The following is a 21,160-nucleotide window of genomic DNA, read 5'->3' as shown; positions in this document are numbered from 1 at the left end:
CCTCTCACTGTTGTGGCCTCTCCTGTTGCGGAGCACAGGCTCCGGACGCGCAGGCTCAGCGGCCATGGCTCACGGGCCCAGCCGCTCTGCAGCATGTGGGGTCTTCCCAGAACGGGGCACAAACCCGTGTCCCCTGCATGGGCAGGCAGACTCCCAACCACTGCGCCACCAGGGAAGCCCCAGCAAGATCTTTTTTGATCCACCTCCTAGAGTAACAGAAATAAAAACAAAAATAAACAAATGGGACCTAATGAAACTTAAAAGCTTTTGCAAAGCAAAGGAAACTACAAACAAGTCAAAAAGACAACCCTCAGAATGGGAGAAAATATTTGCAAACGAATCAATGGACAAAGGATTAATGTCCAAAATATATAAACAGCTCATGCAGCTCAATTTTTTTTGCAGTATGCGGGCCTCTCACTGTTGTGGCCTCTCCCGTTGAGGAGGACAGGCTCCGGACGCGCAGGCTCAGCGGCCATGGCTCATGGGCCCAGCCGCTCCACGGCATGTGGGATCTTCCCGGACCAGGGCACGAACCTGTGTCCCCTGCATCAGCAGGTGGACTCTCAACCACTGCGCCACCAGGGAAGCCCCGCAGCTCAATATTAAAGAAACAAACAACCCAATCCAAAAATGGGTAGAAGACCTAAACAGACATTTCTCCAAAGAAGACATACAGGTGGTCAAGAAGCACATGAAAATCTGCTCAACGTCACTAATTTTTAGAGAAATGCAAATCAAAACTACAATGAGGTATCACCTCACACCAGTTAGAATGGGCATCATCAGAAAATCTACAAACAACAAATGCTGGAGAGGGTGTGGAGAAAAGGGAACCCTCTTGCCCTGTTGGTAGGAATGTAAATTGATACAGCTACTATGGAGAACAGTATGGAGGTTCCTTAAAAAACTAAAAATAGAATTACCATATGACCCAGCAATCCCACTACTGGGCATATACCCAGAGAAAACCATAATTCAAAAAGAGTCATGTACCAAAATGTTCATTGCAGCTCTATTTACAATAGCCCAGAGATGGAAACAACCTAAGTGCCCATGAATGGATAAAGAAGATGTGGCACATATAAACAATGGAATATTACTCAGCCATAAAAAGAAACGAAATTGAGCTATTTGTAATGAGGTGGATAGACCTAGAGTCTGTCATACAGAGTGAAGTAAGTCAGAAAGAAAAAGACAAATACCGTATGCTAACACATATATATGGAATTTAAGGAAAAAAATGTCATGAAGAACCTAGGGGTAAGACAGGAATAAAGACACAGACCTACTGGAGAACGGACTTGAGGATATGGGGAGGGGGAAGGGTGAGTTGTGACAGGGCGAGAGAGAGGCATGGACATATATACACTAACAAACGTAAGGTAGATAGCTAGTGGGAAGCAGCCGCATGGCACAGGGATATCGGCTCGGTGCTTTGTGACCGCCTGGAGGGGTGGGATAGGGAGGGTGGGAGGGAGGGAGACGCAAGAGGGAAGAGATATGGGAACATATGTATATGTATAACTGATTCACTTTGTTATAAAGCAGAAACTAACACACCATTGTAAAGCAATTATACCCCAATAAAGATGATAAAAAAAAAAAAAGACACATGCACCCCAATGTTCACTGCAGCACTATTTACAACAACCAGGACATGGAAGCAACCTAAATGCCCATCGACAGACGAATGGATAAAGAAGATGTGGTACATATATTCAATGGAGTATTACTCAGCCATAAAAAGGAACAAAACTGGGTCATTTGTAGAGATGTGGATGGATCTAGAGACTGTCATACAGAGTGAAGTAAGTCAGAAAGAGAAAAACAAATATCGTATATTAACACATATATGTGGAACCTAGAAAAATGGTACAGAATAACCAGTTTGCAGGGCAGAAATAGAGACACAGATGTAGAGAACAAACGTATGGACACCAAGGGGGGAAAGTGGAGGGGGGGTGGTGGTGGTGGTGGTGGTGGTGGTGGTGGTGGTGGTGGTGGTGGGATGAATTGGGAGATTGGGATTGACATATATACACTAATATGTATAAAATAGATACCTAATAAGAACCTGCTGTATAAAAAAATAAATAAAATTCAAAAATTCAAAAAAAAGGAAGGGGATAGAGTCAAACCCTATAGATTGAAAGAAAACTAAAAGAATATTCATCAATCCCACTGTGTAGACCTTATCTGGACGCTGATGCAAGCAAACTGTAAAAGAAAACGTTTACGACATTTCTAAGACAACTGAAGAAATCTGAACGTTGGAAATTTGCTGGGATTAAGGAATTATAATATTTTTAGGTGTGACAATGGTATTATGTTTTATATATATATATATATACACACACACACATATGTATATATATTTAAGTCTGTATCTTTTAAAGATACATACTGAAATACTTACAAATGAAATATGTCTGCTATTTGGCATAAAATTATCTGGGAAGGGGGACTGGATGGGGCTAAGGATGAAATAAACAGCCATGAGTGGATAACTGTAGAAGCAAGGTACTGGATACACAACAATTCTTTATGTTCTTCTATCTTTGTACATGTTTTAAATTTCCCATAAGTAACAAAAAAAGAAAATCAATAAATCAAAGTAATTCTCCACATTAACAGAACAAGGGGAAATCATGTAATTGTTTCAATAGGTGAAGGAAAAGCATTTGGTAGCGTTAGAACACTGGACTGAGTGGGAAAACATTGATTTCAATCCTGACTCTGCTCTGTGATTAGCAGGCAAGTCACTTTACATCTCTGGGTCCCAATTTCCTCACCTTTATGATAAGAGAGTTAAATTGCATGGTTTTTAAGTCCTCCCACCGCAGCTTTGTTTTCCAACTATTTATTGAAAGCCTTTTAAATACTAGAAATAGCCATGTTAACCTTAAAATTCAGTGACTGGCTCTCTCACCAGTTTCTCATCTATCCTGAGTTTCAACTTCTTCCTATGAGGTTTATTCCAAATCTAAACTTGGGGATTTTGGAGATCATTCTCCTTAATGAAAATGTAAGCAAAACGTTGACACCAGTGGTTCCATTATCTGTTGTTACTTGCAAATATTACCTCTCTATGCTGAGGGCCTGTTTCTCTGTTTTGTTCATCTAAAATTTACTAGAAGAAAAATTTTAATTCATTATCCTTTGGATAAAGGAACTATAACATGTATATTCCTTATGTGCAAGCATTATGATCTTGAAATTGTTTAATCTTACTGTAAAAGTAAGTAATTATTGAAAAGTAATTATTCAATCTCATCTGTAAAATGGGGATGATAAAAGCACCTACTGGACAGAATTTGAGGCTTAAATAAGGTAAAATATGTAAAGTTTTCAGAACAGTGCATGCAAGTGCTTGATAAACGTTTACTATCAGTATAAACGTGAATGGAATTCAGGACTATAAGCAAATATTAATGCATATAATGTAACCATGGTTCCCGAACTTGTGAACTTATTGGACTTGCCCTTAAGAATCCTAATGTTTGGGGCTTCCCTGGTGGCACGGTGGTTAAGAACCTGCCTGCCAACGCAGGGGACACGAGTTGGAACCCTGGTCCGGGAAGATCTCACATGCCGCGGAGCAACTAAGCCCGTGCGCCACAACTACTCAGCCTGCGCTCCAGAGCCCGCGAGCACCAACTACTGAAGCCCACGCGCCTAGAGCCCGTGCTCCGCAACAAGAGAAGTCACCACAATGAGAAGCCCGCGCACTGCAACCAAGAGTAGCCCCCGCTCGCCGTAACTAGAGAAAGCCTGCGCACAGCAATGAAGACCCAATGTAGCCATAAATAAATAAATTAAAAAAAAAAAAAGAATCCTGATGTTTGGACTTCCCTGGTGGCACAGTGGTTAAGAATTTGCCTGCCAATGCAGGGGTTCGATCCCTGGTCCAGGAAGATCCCACATGCCACGGAGAGGTGCGCCACAACTACTGAGCTTATGCTCTAGAGCCCTCGAGCCACAACTACTGAATCCCACACACCTAGAGCCCGTGCTCCACAAAAAGGGAAGCCACCGCAACAAGAAGCTCACACACCACAACAAAGAGTAGCCCCCACTCACCGCAACTAGAGGAAGCCCACGTGCAGCAATGAAGACCCAACACAACCAAAAATAAATAAATAAATAAATATTTTTTTTAAAAAAAAAGAGAGAGAATCCTTATGTTTTATCTCAACAGAGCTGGGGGGAAAACAACTAGACAAATCAAGAAAATAAGCAAATATCCTGATGCCCAGGCTGCATCCCAGACCAATCACATCAAAATCTCTGGGGGTGGGCCCCGGTATTTCCTAGTCTTCCAGATCATTCCAAATGTGCAGGCAAAGGTGTAAACCAATGACGTAAACAACAAAGGTAAGGAATAAGCAGGTACGAAGCAGCTAGAGAACTCCTGATTTGACAGCTCAGTTTAAGCTGGGTTTGGAAGGAAAAGTGGTGCTTAACTCTAAGTTCTATAATGTTTTTCTATTAAAAACCGGTAGCCAGGGACTTCCCTGGTGGCACAGTGGTTAAGAATCCACCTGCCAATGCAGTGGACACGGGTTCGAGCCCTGGTCTGGGAAGATTCCACATGCTGCAGAACAACTAAGTCTGTGTGCCACAACTACTGAGCCTGTGTGCCACAATTACTGAAGCCCGCTCGCCTAGAGCCCATGCTCCACAATAAGAGAAGCCACCACTATGAGAAGCTCGCGCACCGCAACAAAGAGTAGCCCCCTCTCACTGCAACTAGAGAAAGCCCACGCACAGCAACAAAGACCCAACACAGCCAGAAATAAATAAATAAATTTATTTTTTAAAAAACAGTAGCCAGGGAATTCCCTGGCCGTTCAGTGGTTAGGACTCTGCACTTTCACTGGTGAGGGCCCAGGTTTAATCCCTGGTCAGGGAACTAATATCCCGCAAGCTGCACGGCATGGCCAAAAAATAAATAAGTAAATAATAATAATAATAAACTGGTAGCCAGAGATTAGAGAGGGAAATAAATTGTGTAGGTCCTAAAAGCAGGTCTCCTTAACGCAAGTGAAGAACAAAGAATGAGAAAATACATAGGGTGAACTAGAAATACAGGATTAAAATACATCTCTTTAGATAAAGAAAACAAAAGGTTTAGGACCTGTGACTTTTAAGAAGACCTTAAAAAATATTTAAAATCACAGCCTGAAAGACAACAATCTCTCTCTGCTGCAGGAATTTAATTACCTGGAGAACTGGCTGTGTGCTCAGGCAGCACACAAAGATGGGGCCAAATACATAGGAAACACAAACTGCCCTGAGGAAAGAACTGTTCTTCAACGTCCCATCCAAAACCTAGCGTAATGGGGAACACATTCTAAAAAACAACAACAAGGGCTTCCCTGGTGGCGCAGTGGTTGAGAGTCCGCCTGCCGATGCAGGGGACGTGGGTTCGTGCCCCGGTCCGGGAGGATCCCACATGCCGCGGAGCGGCTGGGCCCGTGAGCCATGGCCGCTGGGCCTGCGCGTCCGGAGCCTGTGCTCCGCAGCGGGAGAGGCCACAACAGTGAGAGGCCCGTGTACCACAAAATAAATAAATAATAAAATAAAAAACAACACAAGTCGTAAGGCTAGAACGGGGAAGGTCTGACTCATGGGTCAGCTGCTCCACTTTCAGCCTCGTCGGCATCATCGCCTTCACAGGTGTAGGCAGTCCAACAGCTACGCAGTACTGGCTCCTTGTCACTTGGACTGCAAAAGGCAGAGGTCTCATCCCGAGGATCAGACCCACAGTAAGACTTACTTTAACAAAAGGCTGTATGTCGACAGAGAAAGCCCTGTGTGGGTGCTGTTCTTTTTTCCAGCACTTGTTCACAAAAGAAGCTGGGCGAAGTCCTCACCGTGGGGGCAGCTGTTGGCTGATGTTGTTTGCCCTCCCAGAGCATTTTCAGATACCTGTTGAGTATCTTTCTGCCCAAAGACTGAGATGCTGGCGGGTTTCTATGTTCTAGGAACAGAAGTCAGGGCTGCGGCCACGGTATGAGGGAACTGAGCCAGAGGCTTGGGGTCTAGGCGCCCAGTTGCCCTGGTAACTCCCTGTTTACACTGTAAACCAGGCAGAACTTCAAAGCTGCATTTATAAAAGCATGCTAATAGCAACAGACCAAAATAAATGAAAATTTACAGGCAGGCACGTTTTGGAATTCTTAATAAGCTCTTTTTATCCTTCTGTAATTATCGTTTAAAGGATGCTTGCCAGCCTCGCTCCTTAGCCTGCTGGCAAATGAAACGTTAGTTTTTGTATGCTTTTTTTTTTTTTTTTTTTTGGTGGGGGGCGGGGGCAGGCTGCACAGCGCGGCATGCGGAACTTCCCCGACCAGGGATAGAACTCGCATCCTCTGCAATGGAAGCGCGGAGTCTTACGCACTGGACCGCCAGGGAGGTCCAGTATTTTTAGGCTTCGTTTAAATATTCTATCTGCAGTCCATTCCACACCGTTAGTCCAAATTTTCATGTGACAGTTGGAATGAAGGCCTACGGCTCCCTCAAACAAAACATCCTGCCCCAAAGCAGTGCAATTTATAAAAACTGCTCGCCACCCCTTGCTGCTAAAGATATTCATCTTTGTGCATCTTTGGTCAGTAACACGCATATATGCACACACAGTTTCCAAACCAGAAAAAGCGTTCAACGTGAAGTCCTACAAGATATGACGATAGTTTGTCATCACTTGACGAAAAGCACTAATAATTTGAACGAGGGGCCAAGCGCGCGCGAACACACACGCTGTGCTTATCAACAGCTCTTTAAATGTAAAGACTAATTACCCTCGACAAGAAATAAGGTACGTATAAACTTCCTAGCTGACTCTGCTCTACTCAACAGAAGTTCTGTCAACAGCCCCGGGGTGGCGGCGACGCACGACACTTGGGGGCTCCGGAGCCTCCCCACTCTCCACCCGCCCGTCCCCCCACGCCACGTACGCTGCTCCGCGCCAGGCCCGTGCCGGCTCGGGGACCCTGCTCCCAGGTAGCTCAGCCGAGGCCGCCAGTGCGGCAACGCAGGTGAGCGCCCACGTGTGTCCCTGAGGGGCGCGGCTCGGGTCTGTCGCCCCTCGCGGTCACTCCCGGCCCAACCTTTCCGGGAACCAAGCTCACCCGGCTCGGCGCGGCATCCCTGCGCTCACCGCCGCGCTCGGGGACGAGCTGGCAGCCGCCGCCGGAGAAGGCGCGGCAGAGAGGAAGGAGGAACCTCCTCGGGGGTCGCAAGGCCGCCATGGCTGCCGTCCGGCGGCTACCGCACGCACAGCGGAGTCGCGACGGTGCGAGGGGCTGCCTTACGGCACTGTCGCAAAGTCCGCGGGAGGGGACTACTCGGCCGACCATGAACTAGCCCGGCATGTGACAGGCTGCGTGGGCGGCCGAACGGCGCGAGCGCGCCCGGGTGGCAGCTCCTCGGGCGCGGGCATTCCAGGGCATTGCGGTAGGCGGCTAGCGGCGAGCTCAGCAAAGGTCGAGGTGCAGCGCGGACGCCGGAGGACGTTTTCCCAGGGCGGGGTGTGTTCGGCCCGGGGACGGGGCTGCCGGTCCCGGCGACTGCAGGACTGAGGGGCTTTGGCGGCGAAGCGTGCGATGGCGCGGGCTGCGCAGGTGAGCGAGGGCGGAGGCCTCCGCGGGGGGGAGGGGGGCGCGCGGCCTCCCTCGGCGCGGGCTGCCAGCGGACGACCCCTGTCCCGGGGCGCCACCCCCGCCCCGGGTAAGACGCGGCCGGGCCTGGTTTCGGAGCCGGGCTCCCCGCAGCCGGCCGGGCCCGAGTTCCCTCCCTTCTCGCCGGCTCCCCTGGCCCGGCAGAGCGCGGCCGTTCCCTCCCCCCACGGGCCATTGTGAGGTCAGGCCGGCTGACGCGTCGTGGGGCCGGGGCGAGACGCCCGGAGCGGCCGCTGCGGCCGGTAGCTGCCGCTGCCATCGCCGGCTCCTTCACTGGCTGCCCCGTTCAGACCTAGCTGGGACGGGGAGAGGGATGCAGCTCCGGTGCCGCACCCCGTAAAGGGTCGATCTTCCATCTGGCCACTTCACCCACGGGAAGCCAAGACCAAACCAGCTTAGACCGCTGCTGGGTAAAGTGCCGGGAGGGGCGGGCGAGAGAGGAGGAAACAGCAGAGGCAGCCTGCTCTTCTGGGCTTCCAGAGGCGTGTTCTGGGCTCGGCCACCCACAGGGGATTAGTTTCGGTTGAGCATCCATCCCCTTCCCGTGAAAGAGCGTAAAAAAAAAAAAAAAAAAAAAATGCGTTAAGCCCTTCTGGACCCTTAAAGGGAGGCTGGTGAATGAATTAGTCATAGTTGTCTCACTCTCGTGGGGTGTGGTTTGGAGGAGGAGAGGAGCATGATAGGGCCCAGGGGGTACTAGGCCTCCGAAGCCCAAGGTGGTGTCTTTAACGTAACCCCAGTCGCCTTCCCTGTGGAATTTTATCCCTGTGCAGGGAGGATTTGTGAGGTATGAAAAGGGCGGGGCGAGAAACAGGGTATCTTTACACAAGTGCTTAAAGGGTGGAGAGGAAGTAGAAGCGGGGACTTTTGGGAGTGTCTGCGAACCCCTGGTGTTTGTTTCACTGGCTCAGCTCCTTTTGTTTAGTTCCTTTTTCTGAAACTAGGCATAGCACTTTGGCCTGGTGGGGTTGCTTCAGTGAACGCACGTCGTCTGGAAGGTTAGGAGAGCTGCTGTTTCACATTCCGCAGAGGTGCCCTGCTCTTGCCAAAAACCAGCTTCCAGTGTTAGGACCTAAGGTACCTGTGCTTTTTCCAAGCTGATGGTTCAGCCTCGTGGCATACTTATGAAGGCATATGCCGTTTTCTTTGATGACTGAGGAAACTGAATTTCCCAGGTCCGGAGCTCTGGCTCATATTCCCCACTGCAGTAACCCCGATCTCAATCACTGTCACGTTTAGGTTGTTTTCAGGAGAGGGAGTTGATTAGTCACTCTAATTTCTGTACTTGAGCTTGACTGTTCTTGGGATCGCAATAACAAGCCGTATTTCTTAAGCATATCTTTGTAGAATGAATTAATATATGATTACCATTCTGCAGGCTTTGTGGTGTAATAAGTTATCGTGTTTGTCATCTTTTAGTGCTTGTGAAACTGAACACAACAAAAGTATGGAGATGGGAAACCAACATCCTTCTATTACTAGGCTTCAGGAAATCCAAAAGGAGGTAAAAAGCATAGAACAGCAAGTAATTGGTTTCAGCGGTCTGTCAGACGACAAGAATTACAAGAAACTGGAGAGGATTCTAACAAGACAACTTTTTGAAATAGACTCGGTAGATACTGAAGGAAAAGGAGATATTCAGCAAGCTAGGAAGAGGGCAGCACAAGAGACAGAGCGTCTTCTCAAAGAGTTGGAGCAGAATGCAAACCACCCACACAGGATCGAAATAGAGAACATTTTTAAAGAAGCCCAGTCCCTAGTGAAAGAGAAGATTGTGCCATTTTATAGTGGAGGCAACTGTGTAACTGATGAGTTTGAAGAAGGCATCCAGGATGTCATTTTGAGGCTGACACATGTTAAAACTGGAGGCAAGATCTCCTTGCGGAAAGCACGGTATTACACTTTAACCAAAATCTGTGCAGTGCAAGAGATTATCGAGGACTGCGTGAAAAAGCAGCCTTCCCTGCCGCTTTCTGAGGACGCGCATCCCTCAGTTGCCAAAATTAACTCTGTGCTGTGTGACGTGAACAAGACCAGAGGCACTCTGATTGCCCTTCTTATGGGAGTGAACAGTGATGAGACTTGCAGGCACTTATCTTGTGTGCTCTCGGGGCTGATGGCCGATCTGGATGCTTTAGACGTGTGCGGCCGCACAGAAATCAGAAATTACCGGAAGGAGGTCGTGGAAGATATCAACCAGTTATTGAAGTACTTGGATTTAGAAGAGGAAGCAGATAGCACTCGTGCGTTTGACCTGGGGCAGAATCATTCCATTTTAAAAATAGAACAGGTCCTCAAGAGAATGAGAGAAATAAAAAACGAACTTCTTGAAGCACAGAATCCTTCAGAATGGTACCTGAGCTCCAAAACAGAGCTGCAGGGTTTGATTGGACAGTTGGATGAGGTAAGCCTTGAAAAAAACCCCTGCATCCGGGAAGCCAGGAGAAGAGCGGTGATCGAAGTTCAGACCCTCATCACTTACATCGACTTGAAGGAAGCCCTCGAGAAGAGAAAGCTGTTTGTTTGTGAGGAGCACCCCTCACACAAAGCGGTCTGGAGCGTCCTGGGAAACTTGTCAGACATCCAGGGGGAAGTTCTCTCATTTGATGGCAGTCGAAATGATAAGAACTACATCCGGCTGGAGGAGCTGCTCACCAAGCAGCTGCTTGCCCTGGACGCCGTTGACCCACAGGGAGAGGAGAAGTGTAAGGCTGCCCGGAAGCAGGCAGTGAAGCTTGCACAGAATATTCTCAGCTATCTCGACTTGAAATCCGATGAATGGGAGTACTGAAACGCCAGAGAGCCCACGGTTGATCATTCTTCTTTTGCACTTTATATATATGTCTGTGTATTTATAGAGAGCGTTCAGTTTGTTGAGCCTGGATGTGATTTATACATGCATATGTCAATCTCAGTATTTATGATTTAAGCAAATTCAGTATCTCTGCTGCTTTTGATGTTGAAAAACAAATATTACGACATACTAACTTTTCCATTTGGATCACTACGTTGTGGTGTGGTTTTCTGTTGTTTTTTTTAAAATCAGAAAATGGAATAGGGGCAGCTTTTAAAAGTTTTAATAGGTTCAAGCATTAAAATGCAGATATTTCAGAATCTAGAATAGACATAACCTTACATAATAAATACCAGGACAGTTATGAGGAAGCGGGAAATTTTTGGTTAAATAGAAGTAAAGTCCAAGCACAAACGCAGTACAATGAAATGTTTTATTATGCTAAATAAAGCAGAAGGATTTTTTTCATTTATAAAACCCAGTTGGTTCCACCCAATTTAAGAGGGTGGGAGTCTTTTTGTTTTTTTGGATGGTGGGTTTTTTCATAAACATTTTTTGTTTGAAATACGTGTATTTTCTCCTGTACTCTGCATTTAGAGGGGGAGTCTTATTTTTGTGTATGACATAATAAAATTATGAAAATGAATAGCAAAAACACCTTTGAGACTGCATTGAAGAAGGGATAAAACACCAGCTGATACCTTCAAGTTGTTTTTGTTTGTAAAATCTAAACTTAGAGTTTCCCTTAGAAATTACTAAGGATGGGAACATTTAAATGAAGTTAATGGACCTTGAAAAAAAAAGGAAACACCCACACCCATGGTAAGATAATGAAAAGAAGTGGAAATTACCAATTATCAGGTTATGCTAAAATAAGCAAAAATGTCTGCATGTAGCACGTAATGGGCTTCTTCTGTCATTCAAGGCGGCATAAGGGACAAACTTGTTAAACATTCCCGATGCTGTTTTACAGTGTATGAGAGCAGAAACTGTCAGCAGCCCTGCAGGACCAGCTCTTTGAAGCTTGTTCAGAGGAAGCGAGCATCAGCTCCCTGCGCCTGCAGACGTCGCACTCCGGGCACCTGCTGCATTCCTTAGCTCATGTTATTGGCACATGGATGCTTCTCTAGTGCCTGAAAGGGCCAGTACAGTCTGTCAGTGCAGGAAATTTTTTTTTTCTGCTAAAGGGTACACATATTTCTGTGCATACTTTTTGAGGATCCAAGATTACCAGTTGCCTGTTAAGGTGAACAAAAGAATTTCCCAGAGTTCTGAAGTGCCTTGATAACTTGCTGCCCCGGTATTATAACTAACAGACTACTCTGTAGTCAGCTCTCACAAAATAATCGTATTAGAGTACATCTTTTGAGCTCTATAGTAATTTGTTCTTTTCTTTCAGAGATACTAATTTGATAACTTTGGAAACAGCTAAAAATAAGATGGATAAAGGAATAGCCCTTAATACCTAAAAGATTATAAACGTGTAGCCCTAAAAAATTTCCATTTTGTCTCAGTGCTGCCCAATAATTAAAAGCCCTTGATATGTCTTTCCTACTAGAAATGTTACAGATTCATCGGACAGTGGGGTCAAAGGGCAATCGGAGGTCTTTGGGCCGTGAGCCTTCCACCTGCACGTCCAGCGGGCTTTCAGTGCAGCTTATTGGTAGCTCATGCCGACCAAAGTCGTTTCAGGATTGCTCTCCTGTATCATAATTTTAGGGTGCTCTTAAAATCTTGAGGAGTTTTTAAGTTCGAGCACTGTTGCCGTTATATCACTGGGCAATCAAGGCTGTACTCTGACTCACTTCAGACGTACACACATCCTGCACCAGGCCCCAGATTTGAAAGTTAAATGTTAGCCTGTCCTTTCAGAGTATCCATTGTTGTTTGAAAGCAGTTCTTCCTCCAGCATTTATTTCCAGCAGTGTTTTCCATAACTCACAGAGATGGCTCAAACCGTTAATCTTTGCGCATCGGGGGTGAGCATAGGATATTGAGCCCATCCACGGTCACGCTGGATTTCTCACGGGGATTATTTTGGTTATTGAAATAATCAGATCAGCCTTGAGTGCTGAGGAGTGATGCTCCCTGTCTTCAGTCTGTTCTAGTTCCTTGTACCCGATGATTCGGTTCCCATGATGAGCCCTAGCGATACTGGCTTTAGCTGCTCCTGTCCCTCATTGGGAGGCGTGTGTGTTAATGTGGCCTGCTGCATGTATTTTGGGTTCATCACTTTGTATTGTATTTTTATGATCTCACTTGAAGAGAATCTGTACTGGAAGTAAAACCTGCCCCCTAAAAATGTTTGGCCTTGGGTCTGCATTAAACTGTATAATCCATGTTCATGAAAAATTGGCTGGGAATGTTTGCTTTCTTTACCTTCCACTCAGTCAGCATTGTTTTCAGGTCATTCTTTATCCAAACAGATTAATCAGCCTACTGTGAAGTAGTTAAGAAAATAAATATAATGACTATGTCTACTAAGTACAATTTAATGCTTTATTTTGCTAAACTGCCTGGGTATAATATATTTGACATAATTTAGTATATTTGAAAAGTTTAACCAGTTTTTCTCATTTGTTTTGCTTGGCCAGTTTTTAATCTGGTTTTGGAGGGTCTAAGCTTATCCTGTTCACACAGGTTTTTTTAAGCAAAGCTTTTTAGCTTTTAACTCATGCAGTGTTTTTCTCAAGAATAATTGGAGAACAATTTGCCACACTGATTTTGATGTATAATTCAGGTGTGTCATTCCAGCGTGTTGGTTCTCGTCCCTGCCCCATGAACTGTGTGACTACTGTAATACCGTGTCTTAAATAATTCAGCATTATTTTGAGGTAGACATACTAGTATACCCTTAATTATTGATGAAATAAAAAATCTCTTAGCTTCTCTTTGCGGTGGAGAAAGGACGTGAGTCTGAGGTGTGAGTCCTGTCGTCATGTTTTCACCTTTGGGTACTGTCTGACTTGGGTGCCCCTGAGCAGGCCAGGCCCGGGAGGAGGGCTCCTTGGCTCCAGTCAGGGGCAGCGTTGTGAGGGGGCCGCAGCGCAGAGCACAGACGGGGATCCAGTGGCGGGTGAAGGGGTAACTGTGCCCCCGTAAACAACCCAGGAAGTGGGGGGCGGGCCAGGGAACCTGGAGCAGATGTGGCCTCACGTGCTGCTTCCCTGGGGAGGGTGCCCGCGGGCCAAGCGCACAGGAGCTGCCCTTACTCGCAGGAGGGGAAACTCGAGGCGTTCTGGAAAGGTCCTCTCCCCGGAGGAAAGGTTTGAGGGAAGGTGGTGTGCTGTTGAAACTCATCTTAACGGAGATGTTTTTCTGGCCACTTGAGAGTCTCGTGCTCTGCCACCTGAGCTAGTCGGGCGGCCGTGTATCTCTGACCATCTAGTCCTTCCAGCATTCCCAAAATGCTCTGCTCTGCCTCGGGCTCCCTCACCCACCTCGCAGCTCACCCTCGTTTTGGCAGTTGTCTGTCACAAACCCATTACAACCCATTACCTGGTGGCAGCAACTGGTTTTGCCTTTTCCCCGCCTCCTCCTACAGGCCCTCTTCTGTCTTCTCTGCCTGCGTGTTCCAGTGATCCAAGTGGAGAAGCAGCGCGGCCAGCCCCGCCGTGCAGGTGTGTGATGCGTAATAGGCCAGCCGCCAGGAGAAACAAATCGTACAGGTTAAAAAGACAGGAAATTTGACATTTTTAATTCTCTGCCACCCACCAAGATGCGCTCTGCCCCGTTAGGCTTGGGTTATTTACGCACGTTAGAAACTGTTCTCAAGGACTTCCCTGGTGGCGCAGTGGTTAAGAATCCGCCTGCCAATGCAGGGTACACGGGTTTGAGCCCTGGTCCGCGAAGATCCCACATGCCGTGGAGCCACTAAGCCCGTGCGCCACAACTACTGAAGCCCACGCACCTGGAGCCCGTGCTCTGCAACAAGAGAAGCCACTGCAATGAGAAGCCCACGCACCACGAGGAAGAGTAGCCCCCGCTCACTGTAACTAGAGAAAGCCTGCGCACAGCAACAAAGACCTAATGTGGCCAAGAATCAATAAATAAATTTTTTTTAAAAACTGTTCTCAAGCTCTTGCTGTGTGCTCAGTGCTCAGGTTGGGAAATGGCCATCCTATTGTGTCTCAGCCAGCGTGGAGGTGGCAAAGGACACGCTTGTCCCGCATCCGTCTCGGGCATAAACTCCAGGATGTCAGGAGAGCAGGGCAGGTCCTCCCTGAGCGCTGGAGAGAGACCGTGAGTGCCATAGGCCAGGGAGGCTGAGGGACAGGGCTCAGGGACCCCCCGAGGCTGGTCAGGAACAAGACAGGAGAAACCCCAGCGCAGGGCAGCGATGTCGCACAGGGGCTGAGCAGCACAGCGCTGGCAAACTTGGTTCTTACTTCCAGCGCGCAGAAGCGCTAACTGGAGGGCGAGCGAGGCCTGCCTCAGGGCCCGGATGCAGGTCAGCGGGTGCCCGGCTGTCAGAGTGTGTCTGATGCGGGGCGGGGGGTGTCCTACGTTGCTTCCGCTATCATTTAAACATTTTTCAAGCCATCGTTGAGTGAACGTTCCTGCGTGCCAGGCCCTGGGCGAAACGCCTCATGTGCATGTTAAACTCTGCGAACCATTCCACGGCAGGTTTTGGTAAGTGTATTTCACAGATTTGGGCTCTACAGCAATCACTTGCCCAAGGCACTGCCCGAGGCCGCATGGCGAACCGGGAGGACAGGACAGCCCAGTAGGGTACATGCAAGCACAGGGTTTACCTGGAGGGTCCCACCCCAGGGGCTCTGATTTCATCAGCATGGGTGCAGGCTGGACGGTGGGAAGGCGTCCGGAGCACTCAGGGTCGGAGAACTCGGCCAGTTAAAGTGTAGTTGGCATTTCCCCCGCTTAGGAGTCACAGACCTTCGGAGCTCCAGGCACCCGTGACTCGCAGCTGGAGAAACACCGGAGAAACACCAAACCGGTCACGGCAAGTGGCTGACGTCGTCTGTGTACTAACCCTTTGAACTCCTGAACCATTGCCCTGCAGCCTCCACCTGGCCCTCACACCCACGTGATTGTCCCGCCGCATCCTCCTGCAGACGCAGGATGTGGAGTTGGGTGGAGGGGCGAGCCACCATTGGTGGGTTCTGTCACCTCCGCCCCACCCCTGAGACGGCGGGCGTGGCCTGGTACTGGCCCCCTCCCCTGCCGCATCCCTCGGGGCCCACGGGCTGGTCACTCCCACGCCAGGCTGCGGTGCCTTCCTAGGCAGAACCTTCTCCTCATCCTCGAAGCCTCGGTCCCAGGCAGCAGGAGGCGCTTGGATACCCTTTGGCTGAACTTCTCTTTAGAAACAGTGTCCTTGGCTCCTGGCACATAATACATATTCCCCAAAAAACTTGCTGCATAAGTAAATGGAAAACCTCAGCCCTTCACGTGGCTTCATAAAGTGTTTAGAATCAGGGAGATTCCTGGCGGCCAAGTGGCTAGGACTAGGCACCTTCACTGCTGACGACACGGGTTCAGTCCCCGGTCGGGGAACTAAGATCCGTGTGGCGCGGCCAAATAGTTAATTAAATAAAATCAGCGGCCCTTTTGCTCATCTGGATCCAAAGAAGCTTGGTCTACAGCACCTGCAGCCGAAATCCTGCTATCCCCATCAGGAGGTCACCTCACGCCCACCTCGCCCGCTGGGTGGGATCGGCAGCGGCCGTGCCCAAGACCCGTGTGGCAGGAAAGCCAGCCAGGCTGGCACGTCGCCACCCTCACGTCTGACTGACTGCACTCGGCCGAGCACCCGGCTGGGTGAGAAGCCCAAGGGACACGTCAGCCCCCACATAAGGGGCCCTCAGGGGCACGCACTGCAGCCCCCTCCCTTGGTCACCTCGTCTTGCCGGCCAGGCTGGCGGACGAGTCCAGGGGAGCGGGTGCGCATGTGCCCTGAGCTCCTGTGCAGGGGACTCTGAGGACGCTGTAGGGGCACACCCTTTACACGGAGACCCCCGGGGTGGGAGGGCCTCCCAGGTGAGTGGGCATCGGACGTAGAGGCCCAGAGTCTGGTGCCAGGCGTACCCGAGGGCCTGGGAGCACCTCGGCAGGGAGCAGGGGTCAGAGCACGGGTGCCGGGGGCCCTGGTGAGCCAGGGGAGGATTTGGGTCTTTGGAGACGAGGAGTTTTGTTGAAGGCTCACCCCGGTGGCAGACGTAGGGACTGAACTGGGAGCAATGGGGCCAGGGCAGCAGGGCCCGGAGGGAGGGAGGGACCCAGGGGGAGGGTTTACAAGGACGGTGAGGGTGGCACCAGAGGATGGGGGCTCCCAGGGGTCTGGCCTAACAGCAGGAGGATCTACTCAAGGGTACAGGGTCACACAAGCAGTGCAAGAACCCCCTGGATCTAGCTGAATAACAAAATGAGCTGGTTATTAAAGGTGCAAAGAGGGACCTCCCTGGCGGTCCAGTGGTTAGGACTCCACGCGCTCACTGCCGAGTGCCTGAGTTCAATCCCTGGTCGGGGAACTAAGATCCCACAAGCTGCACGGTGCGGCAAAAAAAGAAAGAAAGAAAGAAAGAAAGAAAGAAGGATGCAGATAATTTAACAGGCAGGCACAGAAGCCAGCCATGTCCCATGGGCCTGGCTCCTGAGCCTGAGGTCTCGTCGGCACCGTCCACAGCCTCATCATGCTGCCCTCCCCCACAGGCCAGCTTAGGCAGGCCCAGGCCACTCTCAGGGTCCCATATGCCTTATTTTCTCTGGGAGGCCCAGGTTCCATCTTTTCAGAAAAAGGCATCTTTTGGCACTCATCCCCGACCCAGCCACTCAAAAGAAAGGCAGGTGTCCCAGGGCCAACTTGGACCAACAGGGTTATCGGGGTGGCCCAGGAGGTAGGGGCCACGCGAGGGCCAGGGGAAGAGTGTGAGGGCAGACCAACAGCTGTGCAAAGGCCCTGAGGTGCAGCAGCTCCTGTGGTTGTAGCCAGGTGAGAAGTCAGGTGAGAGTCTGCAGGGCTGGATCCCACAGGGCCTTGCTGGCTATGGGGGGAGCCATGTGTGCCTGGCAAGGCAGGATTGCATCCTAGACCAGAGGCTCCCCAAAAACAAGAGAGCCAGGTTCAGGTAGCCTTCTGGGACTGGGTGCTTCTGGGGAGACCCTGCCAGGCCCAGCCCACAGCAGCTCCACCAAGCCAGGCCCCGTGACTTTTGCCATGGATGGCCGTCCAGGTGCTAGGCCTGTGCTTGGGCCAGCTTGAGAGAGCGCCCCTTGCGGGGGGGGGGTCCCTCCAGATGAGATCCCTAGGGGCCTGTGTGAGACCCACTGTGCGCGGGGCCTGCCCGGCTGGGTGGAAAAGGATGACCTAGATAGACCCGCCGCACGGCCCGGCCCTCCGCACGGCCCGGCCCTCCGCACGGCCCGGCCCGCACCGCGGCGCACCTGCTCCCACGTTGGGCCCCTGACCTTGGAGGGCGGTCTTCCCCTCCGCGGCCCGCCCTCCGGTCTTGTTTTGCTGTGCGGCCGCCAGGCGGCGCCCGCGGCCCAGTTTCACGGAGCCCAGGACCCGCCAGGGTGGAGGGAGCAGCAGGCAGCGGGCAGGGGCGCCGGCCGCGCAGCTGCCCTCGGGATGCTGGACAGGTGGCCGCGGCGCCGCTTGGCTGCGGCTTCTGTCCCCGAGCTGTGCGTGGTGCTCGTGCTGGGTTCCATGACCCGTCACGCCGCGACCACGCGCTCTGATGGGTCCTTGTGCAGGCCTGTGGATCTCGCTTCTGACTCACCCCTCAGAGTTGGGGGTCCAGCAGGACCGTCTCAGGCCGGGTCGGCCCACCTGCCCACAGCTCATGTGGCATCGCGCCATCAGGGTGGAGCTGGGTGGCCTGGCAGGCAAGGCAGCCCTGCAGTCCGCCCCCATCTCTACGCAGGCTGGTCCCTCCCTCCTGGGCAGTTGAGCTCAACCTTCACGTCCAAGCCAAATGCCACATCCTGCCCCCTGCCCCGTGTGCTGACCCTCCGGGCCCCAAGGCGCTCTGGCCTGGGACAGATACCGCCCCCCCTCCGCCAAACTGGCTGATCCCAGCCGCATCCTCTGTTCCCGGGCCCCACGGGAGCTCCTGTGTTTTGAGGTCTAGGGCAGGAGGGCCGAGGAAGTCAGTGGAAACCGAAGAGAAGGGAGGAACTGGAAATCAGTAGCAGGTGGGCGAGCCCGGGCGGGGAGTCTGGGCCCTCGGGGTCAGGAAACACTGCTGTGGGCAGTGGGAAGGGAGGGCTGGTCCTCACCCTGCCTGGGCCTCCCCCGGTGCTCCCGGGGCTCAAGGAGCCCTGTCCTTCTCCAGGCCTCCGTTCCCCCCTGCAGGCCTCCCAGGGCCTGTGTTGGCAGCAACCAGGGCAGCTCAGGTGACGTGCGCCAGGCAAAGGCCTCTGCCCCCATGTGAAGCAGGCCTCTGGCCCCATGCCACCTGCAGCAGCAAGGCGGGGCAGGTGTGAGGGCGACCGCAGCAGCTCCAGCCATGGGGCCTGGTGGGTGGCCCAGGGTGCAGGGGTCCCTCCCGGCCTCCAGCCTGGCCTGTGCCCAAGGCAAGCCTCTGTGCCACTGTCACCTCAGCACCAGGAGCAAGATCCTTTCCCCCGCCCCCCGCCCCTGATGTCAGACGCCTCCTGCCCTTTCTCCCTCAGGACCCCCAGCATGCTCCCAGCTCCGGCCCACCCACTCGCCCCTCCACTCGCCCCCTCTCCCCCTGCTGCCCCTCCACCACGCCCCTGCCTAAGGAAGCTTTTGGGGGCCTCTCAAGAGCCCCTCTCCTCTGCCCTGAGGCAGCTCTAACTTTCGAGCACTTCCTGAGCGCCTCACACAGCTTCACGCGCTGCTGGCCGCTGGGCTGGGGAGGCTGCAAGGGGCGCAGAGGTAGGATCCCCACCGGAGAGCCTCGGCCTCCTGGGCCCGAAGGCCTTTGTGCTGAAAGGCCCCCGCTGCTAACAGCTCAGGGCCTTTCCCCGGGCCCTTGGGATTCTAACAGACAAAGCGCTCACCCCAAGGACGCGGGTGCCCACGGGGCCACCGCCACCGCGGGGCGCAGGTCGGAAGGACGCAGGCCCTCCTGTTGGCGAGGAGCCAGCGCCTGCACAGACAGCGGGCGGGCGTGAGGACCCCTGGCGTCAGACTGGGAGGGGGGAGCTCACAGGGCCCAGCTGCGACCCTGAAGGGCGGCCTGGGAGTCCCCCCGGCCCCTCCCACCTGGCCCTCCCCAGGGAACTCGGCTCCCGTGCCCCCTCCCCGCCCTCACTGGGGTCCTTGCCGGCTGGGCTTCCGGGACCCTAGGGTCAGCCCCCTCACCGACGCCTTGACGTCAGCTGACGTCGGGAGGGAGGCGGGCGGGGCTCCGGCCATGGCGGCTGCCCACCAGGGCCTTCCTGGGCCCCTGCCTGTGCAGCGGGCGGTGAAAGCCACTTCATCGCGGGGCTGAGTCCAGCGAGGCACACACGGGGCCCGGGGTGGGCACGGCAGGCGCCGTGGTGTGTGGAGGAAGCCCAGCGGGGCCCAGAGGCAGCCCGAGCCAACGCGCTGCTGCTCGGCTCAGTCTGCCCCTTAGGCCCAAAGAGCCCCTCCCCTCCCCGCTCCTTGAGCAGGGCAGCCAGGCTAGAGGAGGCCCCTCGCCAAGGCCGCTGAGGCCCAGTTCCGGGCTTCGCAGCCCCTCGGAGTCCGGGGGCGTCTTGGAGCCGAAGCTCTGCACTGCAGCCCACCTCCCACCGTGAGGCGGAGCTCCTGCAGCTTCACCTTCACCGAGTGCCTCCTGTGGCTGCGCGTGTGTGCTGTGAGTGTGTGCACAGGCTGTGTGTGTGACGAGGTGGAACAGACGCTCTGCCACGGCTCCCTCCGTTCCCCGGCAGCCTGCGGGTGGGCAAGGGGCCCGGGGGTAGAGGAGGGCTCGGAGACTGGGAGCAGCCCCTGAGTGGCGATGGGGCCTGGCCGGGCTGGGGAGGGATGCCTGGCAGCTAGCTCGAGGTGTCCTGGGAACAGGGCCCAGAAGGAAGCCTGCACAGCAGCAACGGCGGCGCCATAGCAACGCTGCACAGAGCGCTGGCCTACTTACACCCCGCCCCCGCCCTGCTAGCTCTCTGTTCCAGGGAGGCGGTGAGGGGCTCCTGCAGGCTGCGCCCCAGCCTTTGGGGGCTCAGTGTCCTGGAAGCCTCAGGCCTCCTCCCCAGCCACAGAGACTCAGTTTCCTCATCCACAAATGGGGGTGATGGGAGGACAGAAATGTCCAGCACCCAGTCTGTGCTCAGTTGCGTAAGTTTCCTCCCTGTCTCCTGCTGGGCTCTGGCCCCAGTGGTTGCAAAAAGGCTTTGGGAGTTTCCGGACCAGGAATCTCAGAGCTCTCTGTGCTGCTGGAGTGACTGCAAGCCGCGAAGTTCTCCGACCCCAACCAAACAACTCAGGCCAAGTCCCCCAAGTCAGAACAGCATCTGGGTGAGAGGGGGGCCCAGGAGCCCTGGGCACGGAACCCGGAGCTGGTGCCCTCCACACGCTCAGACACCCTCTCAGCCTCTGTGCTCAGTGTGGACAGGACGCAGGGCCAGATCCTACTCATGGCTGGTGGGGGAGGTGGGGAGGGCTGTCACTCTTTGAAGGAGACCCCCTGGGCCTGACATAGCCCTGCTGACAGTACCAGGTCTCCTGCGCATGCCTCCTGGACCCGGCCTGACACTCAGGGCCATCTGC

General features: G+C 52.5%; 2 protein-coding genes and 1 long non-coding RNA gene across 15 annotated transcripts in view; 1 reads left to right on the top strand and 2 right to left on the bottom strand.

Moving 5' to 3' along the window:
• KLC1 (kinesin light chain 1) overlaps window positions 1-7,301 on the bottom strand; it is a 113,237-nt gene extending 105,936 nt beyond the window's left edge. For 3 of the 12 annotated variants that reach the window (XR_004044995.3, XM_030883252.3, XM_030883255.3), the window contains exon 1: window positions 7,137-7,297. Coding sequence is in view for 10 of the 12 variants with exons in the window: in XM_030883252.3 (XP_030739112.2) it covers window positions 7,137-7,256 (120 nt within the window). In the remaining 2 variants the exon portion in view is untranslated. Of the gene's footprint in view, window positions 1-7,136 lie in introns of all 12 variants that reach the window. The other 9 variants (XM_060295332.2, XM_060295333.2, XR_011377279.1 and 6 more) reach the window with 8 other exon arrangements.
• A 40-nt stretch (window positions 7,302-7,341) lies between these two features.
• On the top strand, window positions 7,342-14,551 carry BAG5 (BAG cochaperone 5). Of its 2 annotated transcripts, XM_060295337.2 has the most exons (3): window positions 7,342-7,628; window positions 9,105-10,494; window positions 11,453-14,551. In XM_060295337.2, the coding sequence occupies exon 2, from the start codon at window positions 9,133-9,135 to the stop codon at window positions 10,474-10,476; it is 1,344 nt and encodes a 447-aa protein (XP_060151320.1). In that variant the 5' UTR covers window positions 7,342-7,628; window positions 9,105-9,132; the 3' UTR covers window positions 10,477-10,494; window positions 11,453-14,551. The 2 variants fall into 2 exon arrangements, with proteins under 2 accessions (XP_060151320.1, XP_069901117.1); XM_070045016.1 differs by having other exon boundaries at window positions 9,105-14,551.
• On the bottom strand, window positions 10,889-20,723 carry LOC132596896 (uncharacterized). Its single transcript, XR_009563215.1, has 5 exons — window positions 20,182-20,723; window positions 15,234-15,406; window positions 14,236-14,403; window positions 13,978-14,044; window positions 10,889-11,612 (listed from the first exon to the last, which is right to left on the bottom strand). It is a non-coding gene; the product is annotated as an uncharacterized lncRNA (long non-coding RNA).
• Window positions 20,724-21,160: the final 437 nt, after the last annotated feature.

This window comes from Globicephala melas, chromosome 2 (assembly GCF_963455315.2).
Source record: "Globicephala melas chromosome 2, mGloMel1.2, whole genome shotgun sequence".
Taxonomy (NCBI): domain Eukaryota; kingdom Metazoa; phylum Chordata; class Mammalia; order Artiodactyla; family Delphinidae; genus Globicephala; species Globicephala melas.
The sequence above is the reverse complement of the archived record's forward strand: the minus strand, read 5'-3'. Positions and strand labels throughout refer to the sequence as shown.

Excerpts from the sequence above, each read along its gene's own strand:
- BAG5 (XM_060295337.2), top strand. The coding sequence starts at position 9,133 with ATGGAGATGGGAAACCAACATCCTTCTATTACTAGGCTTCAGGAAATC.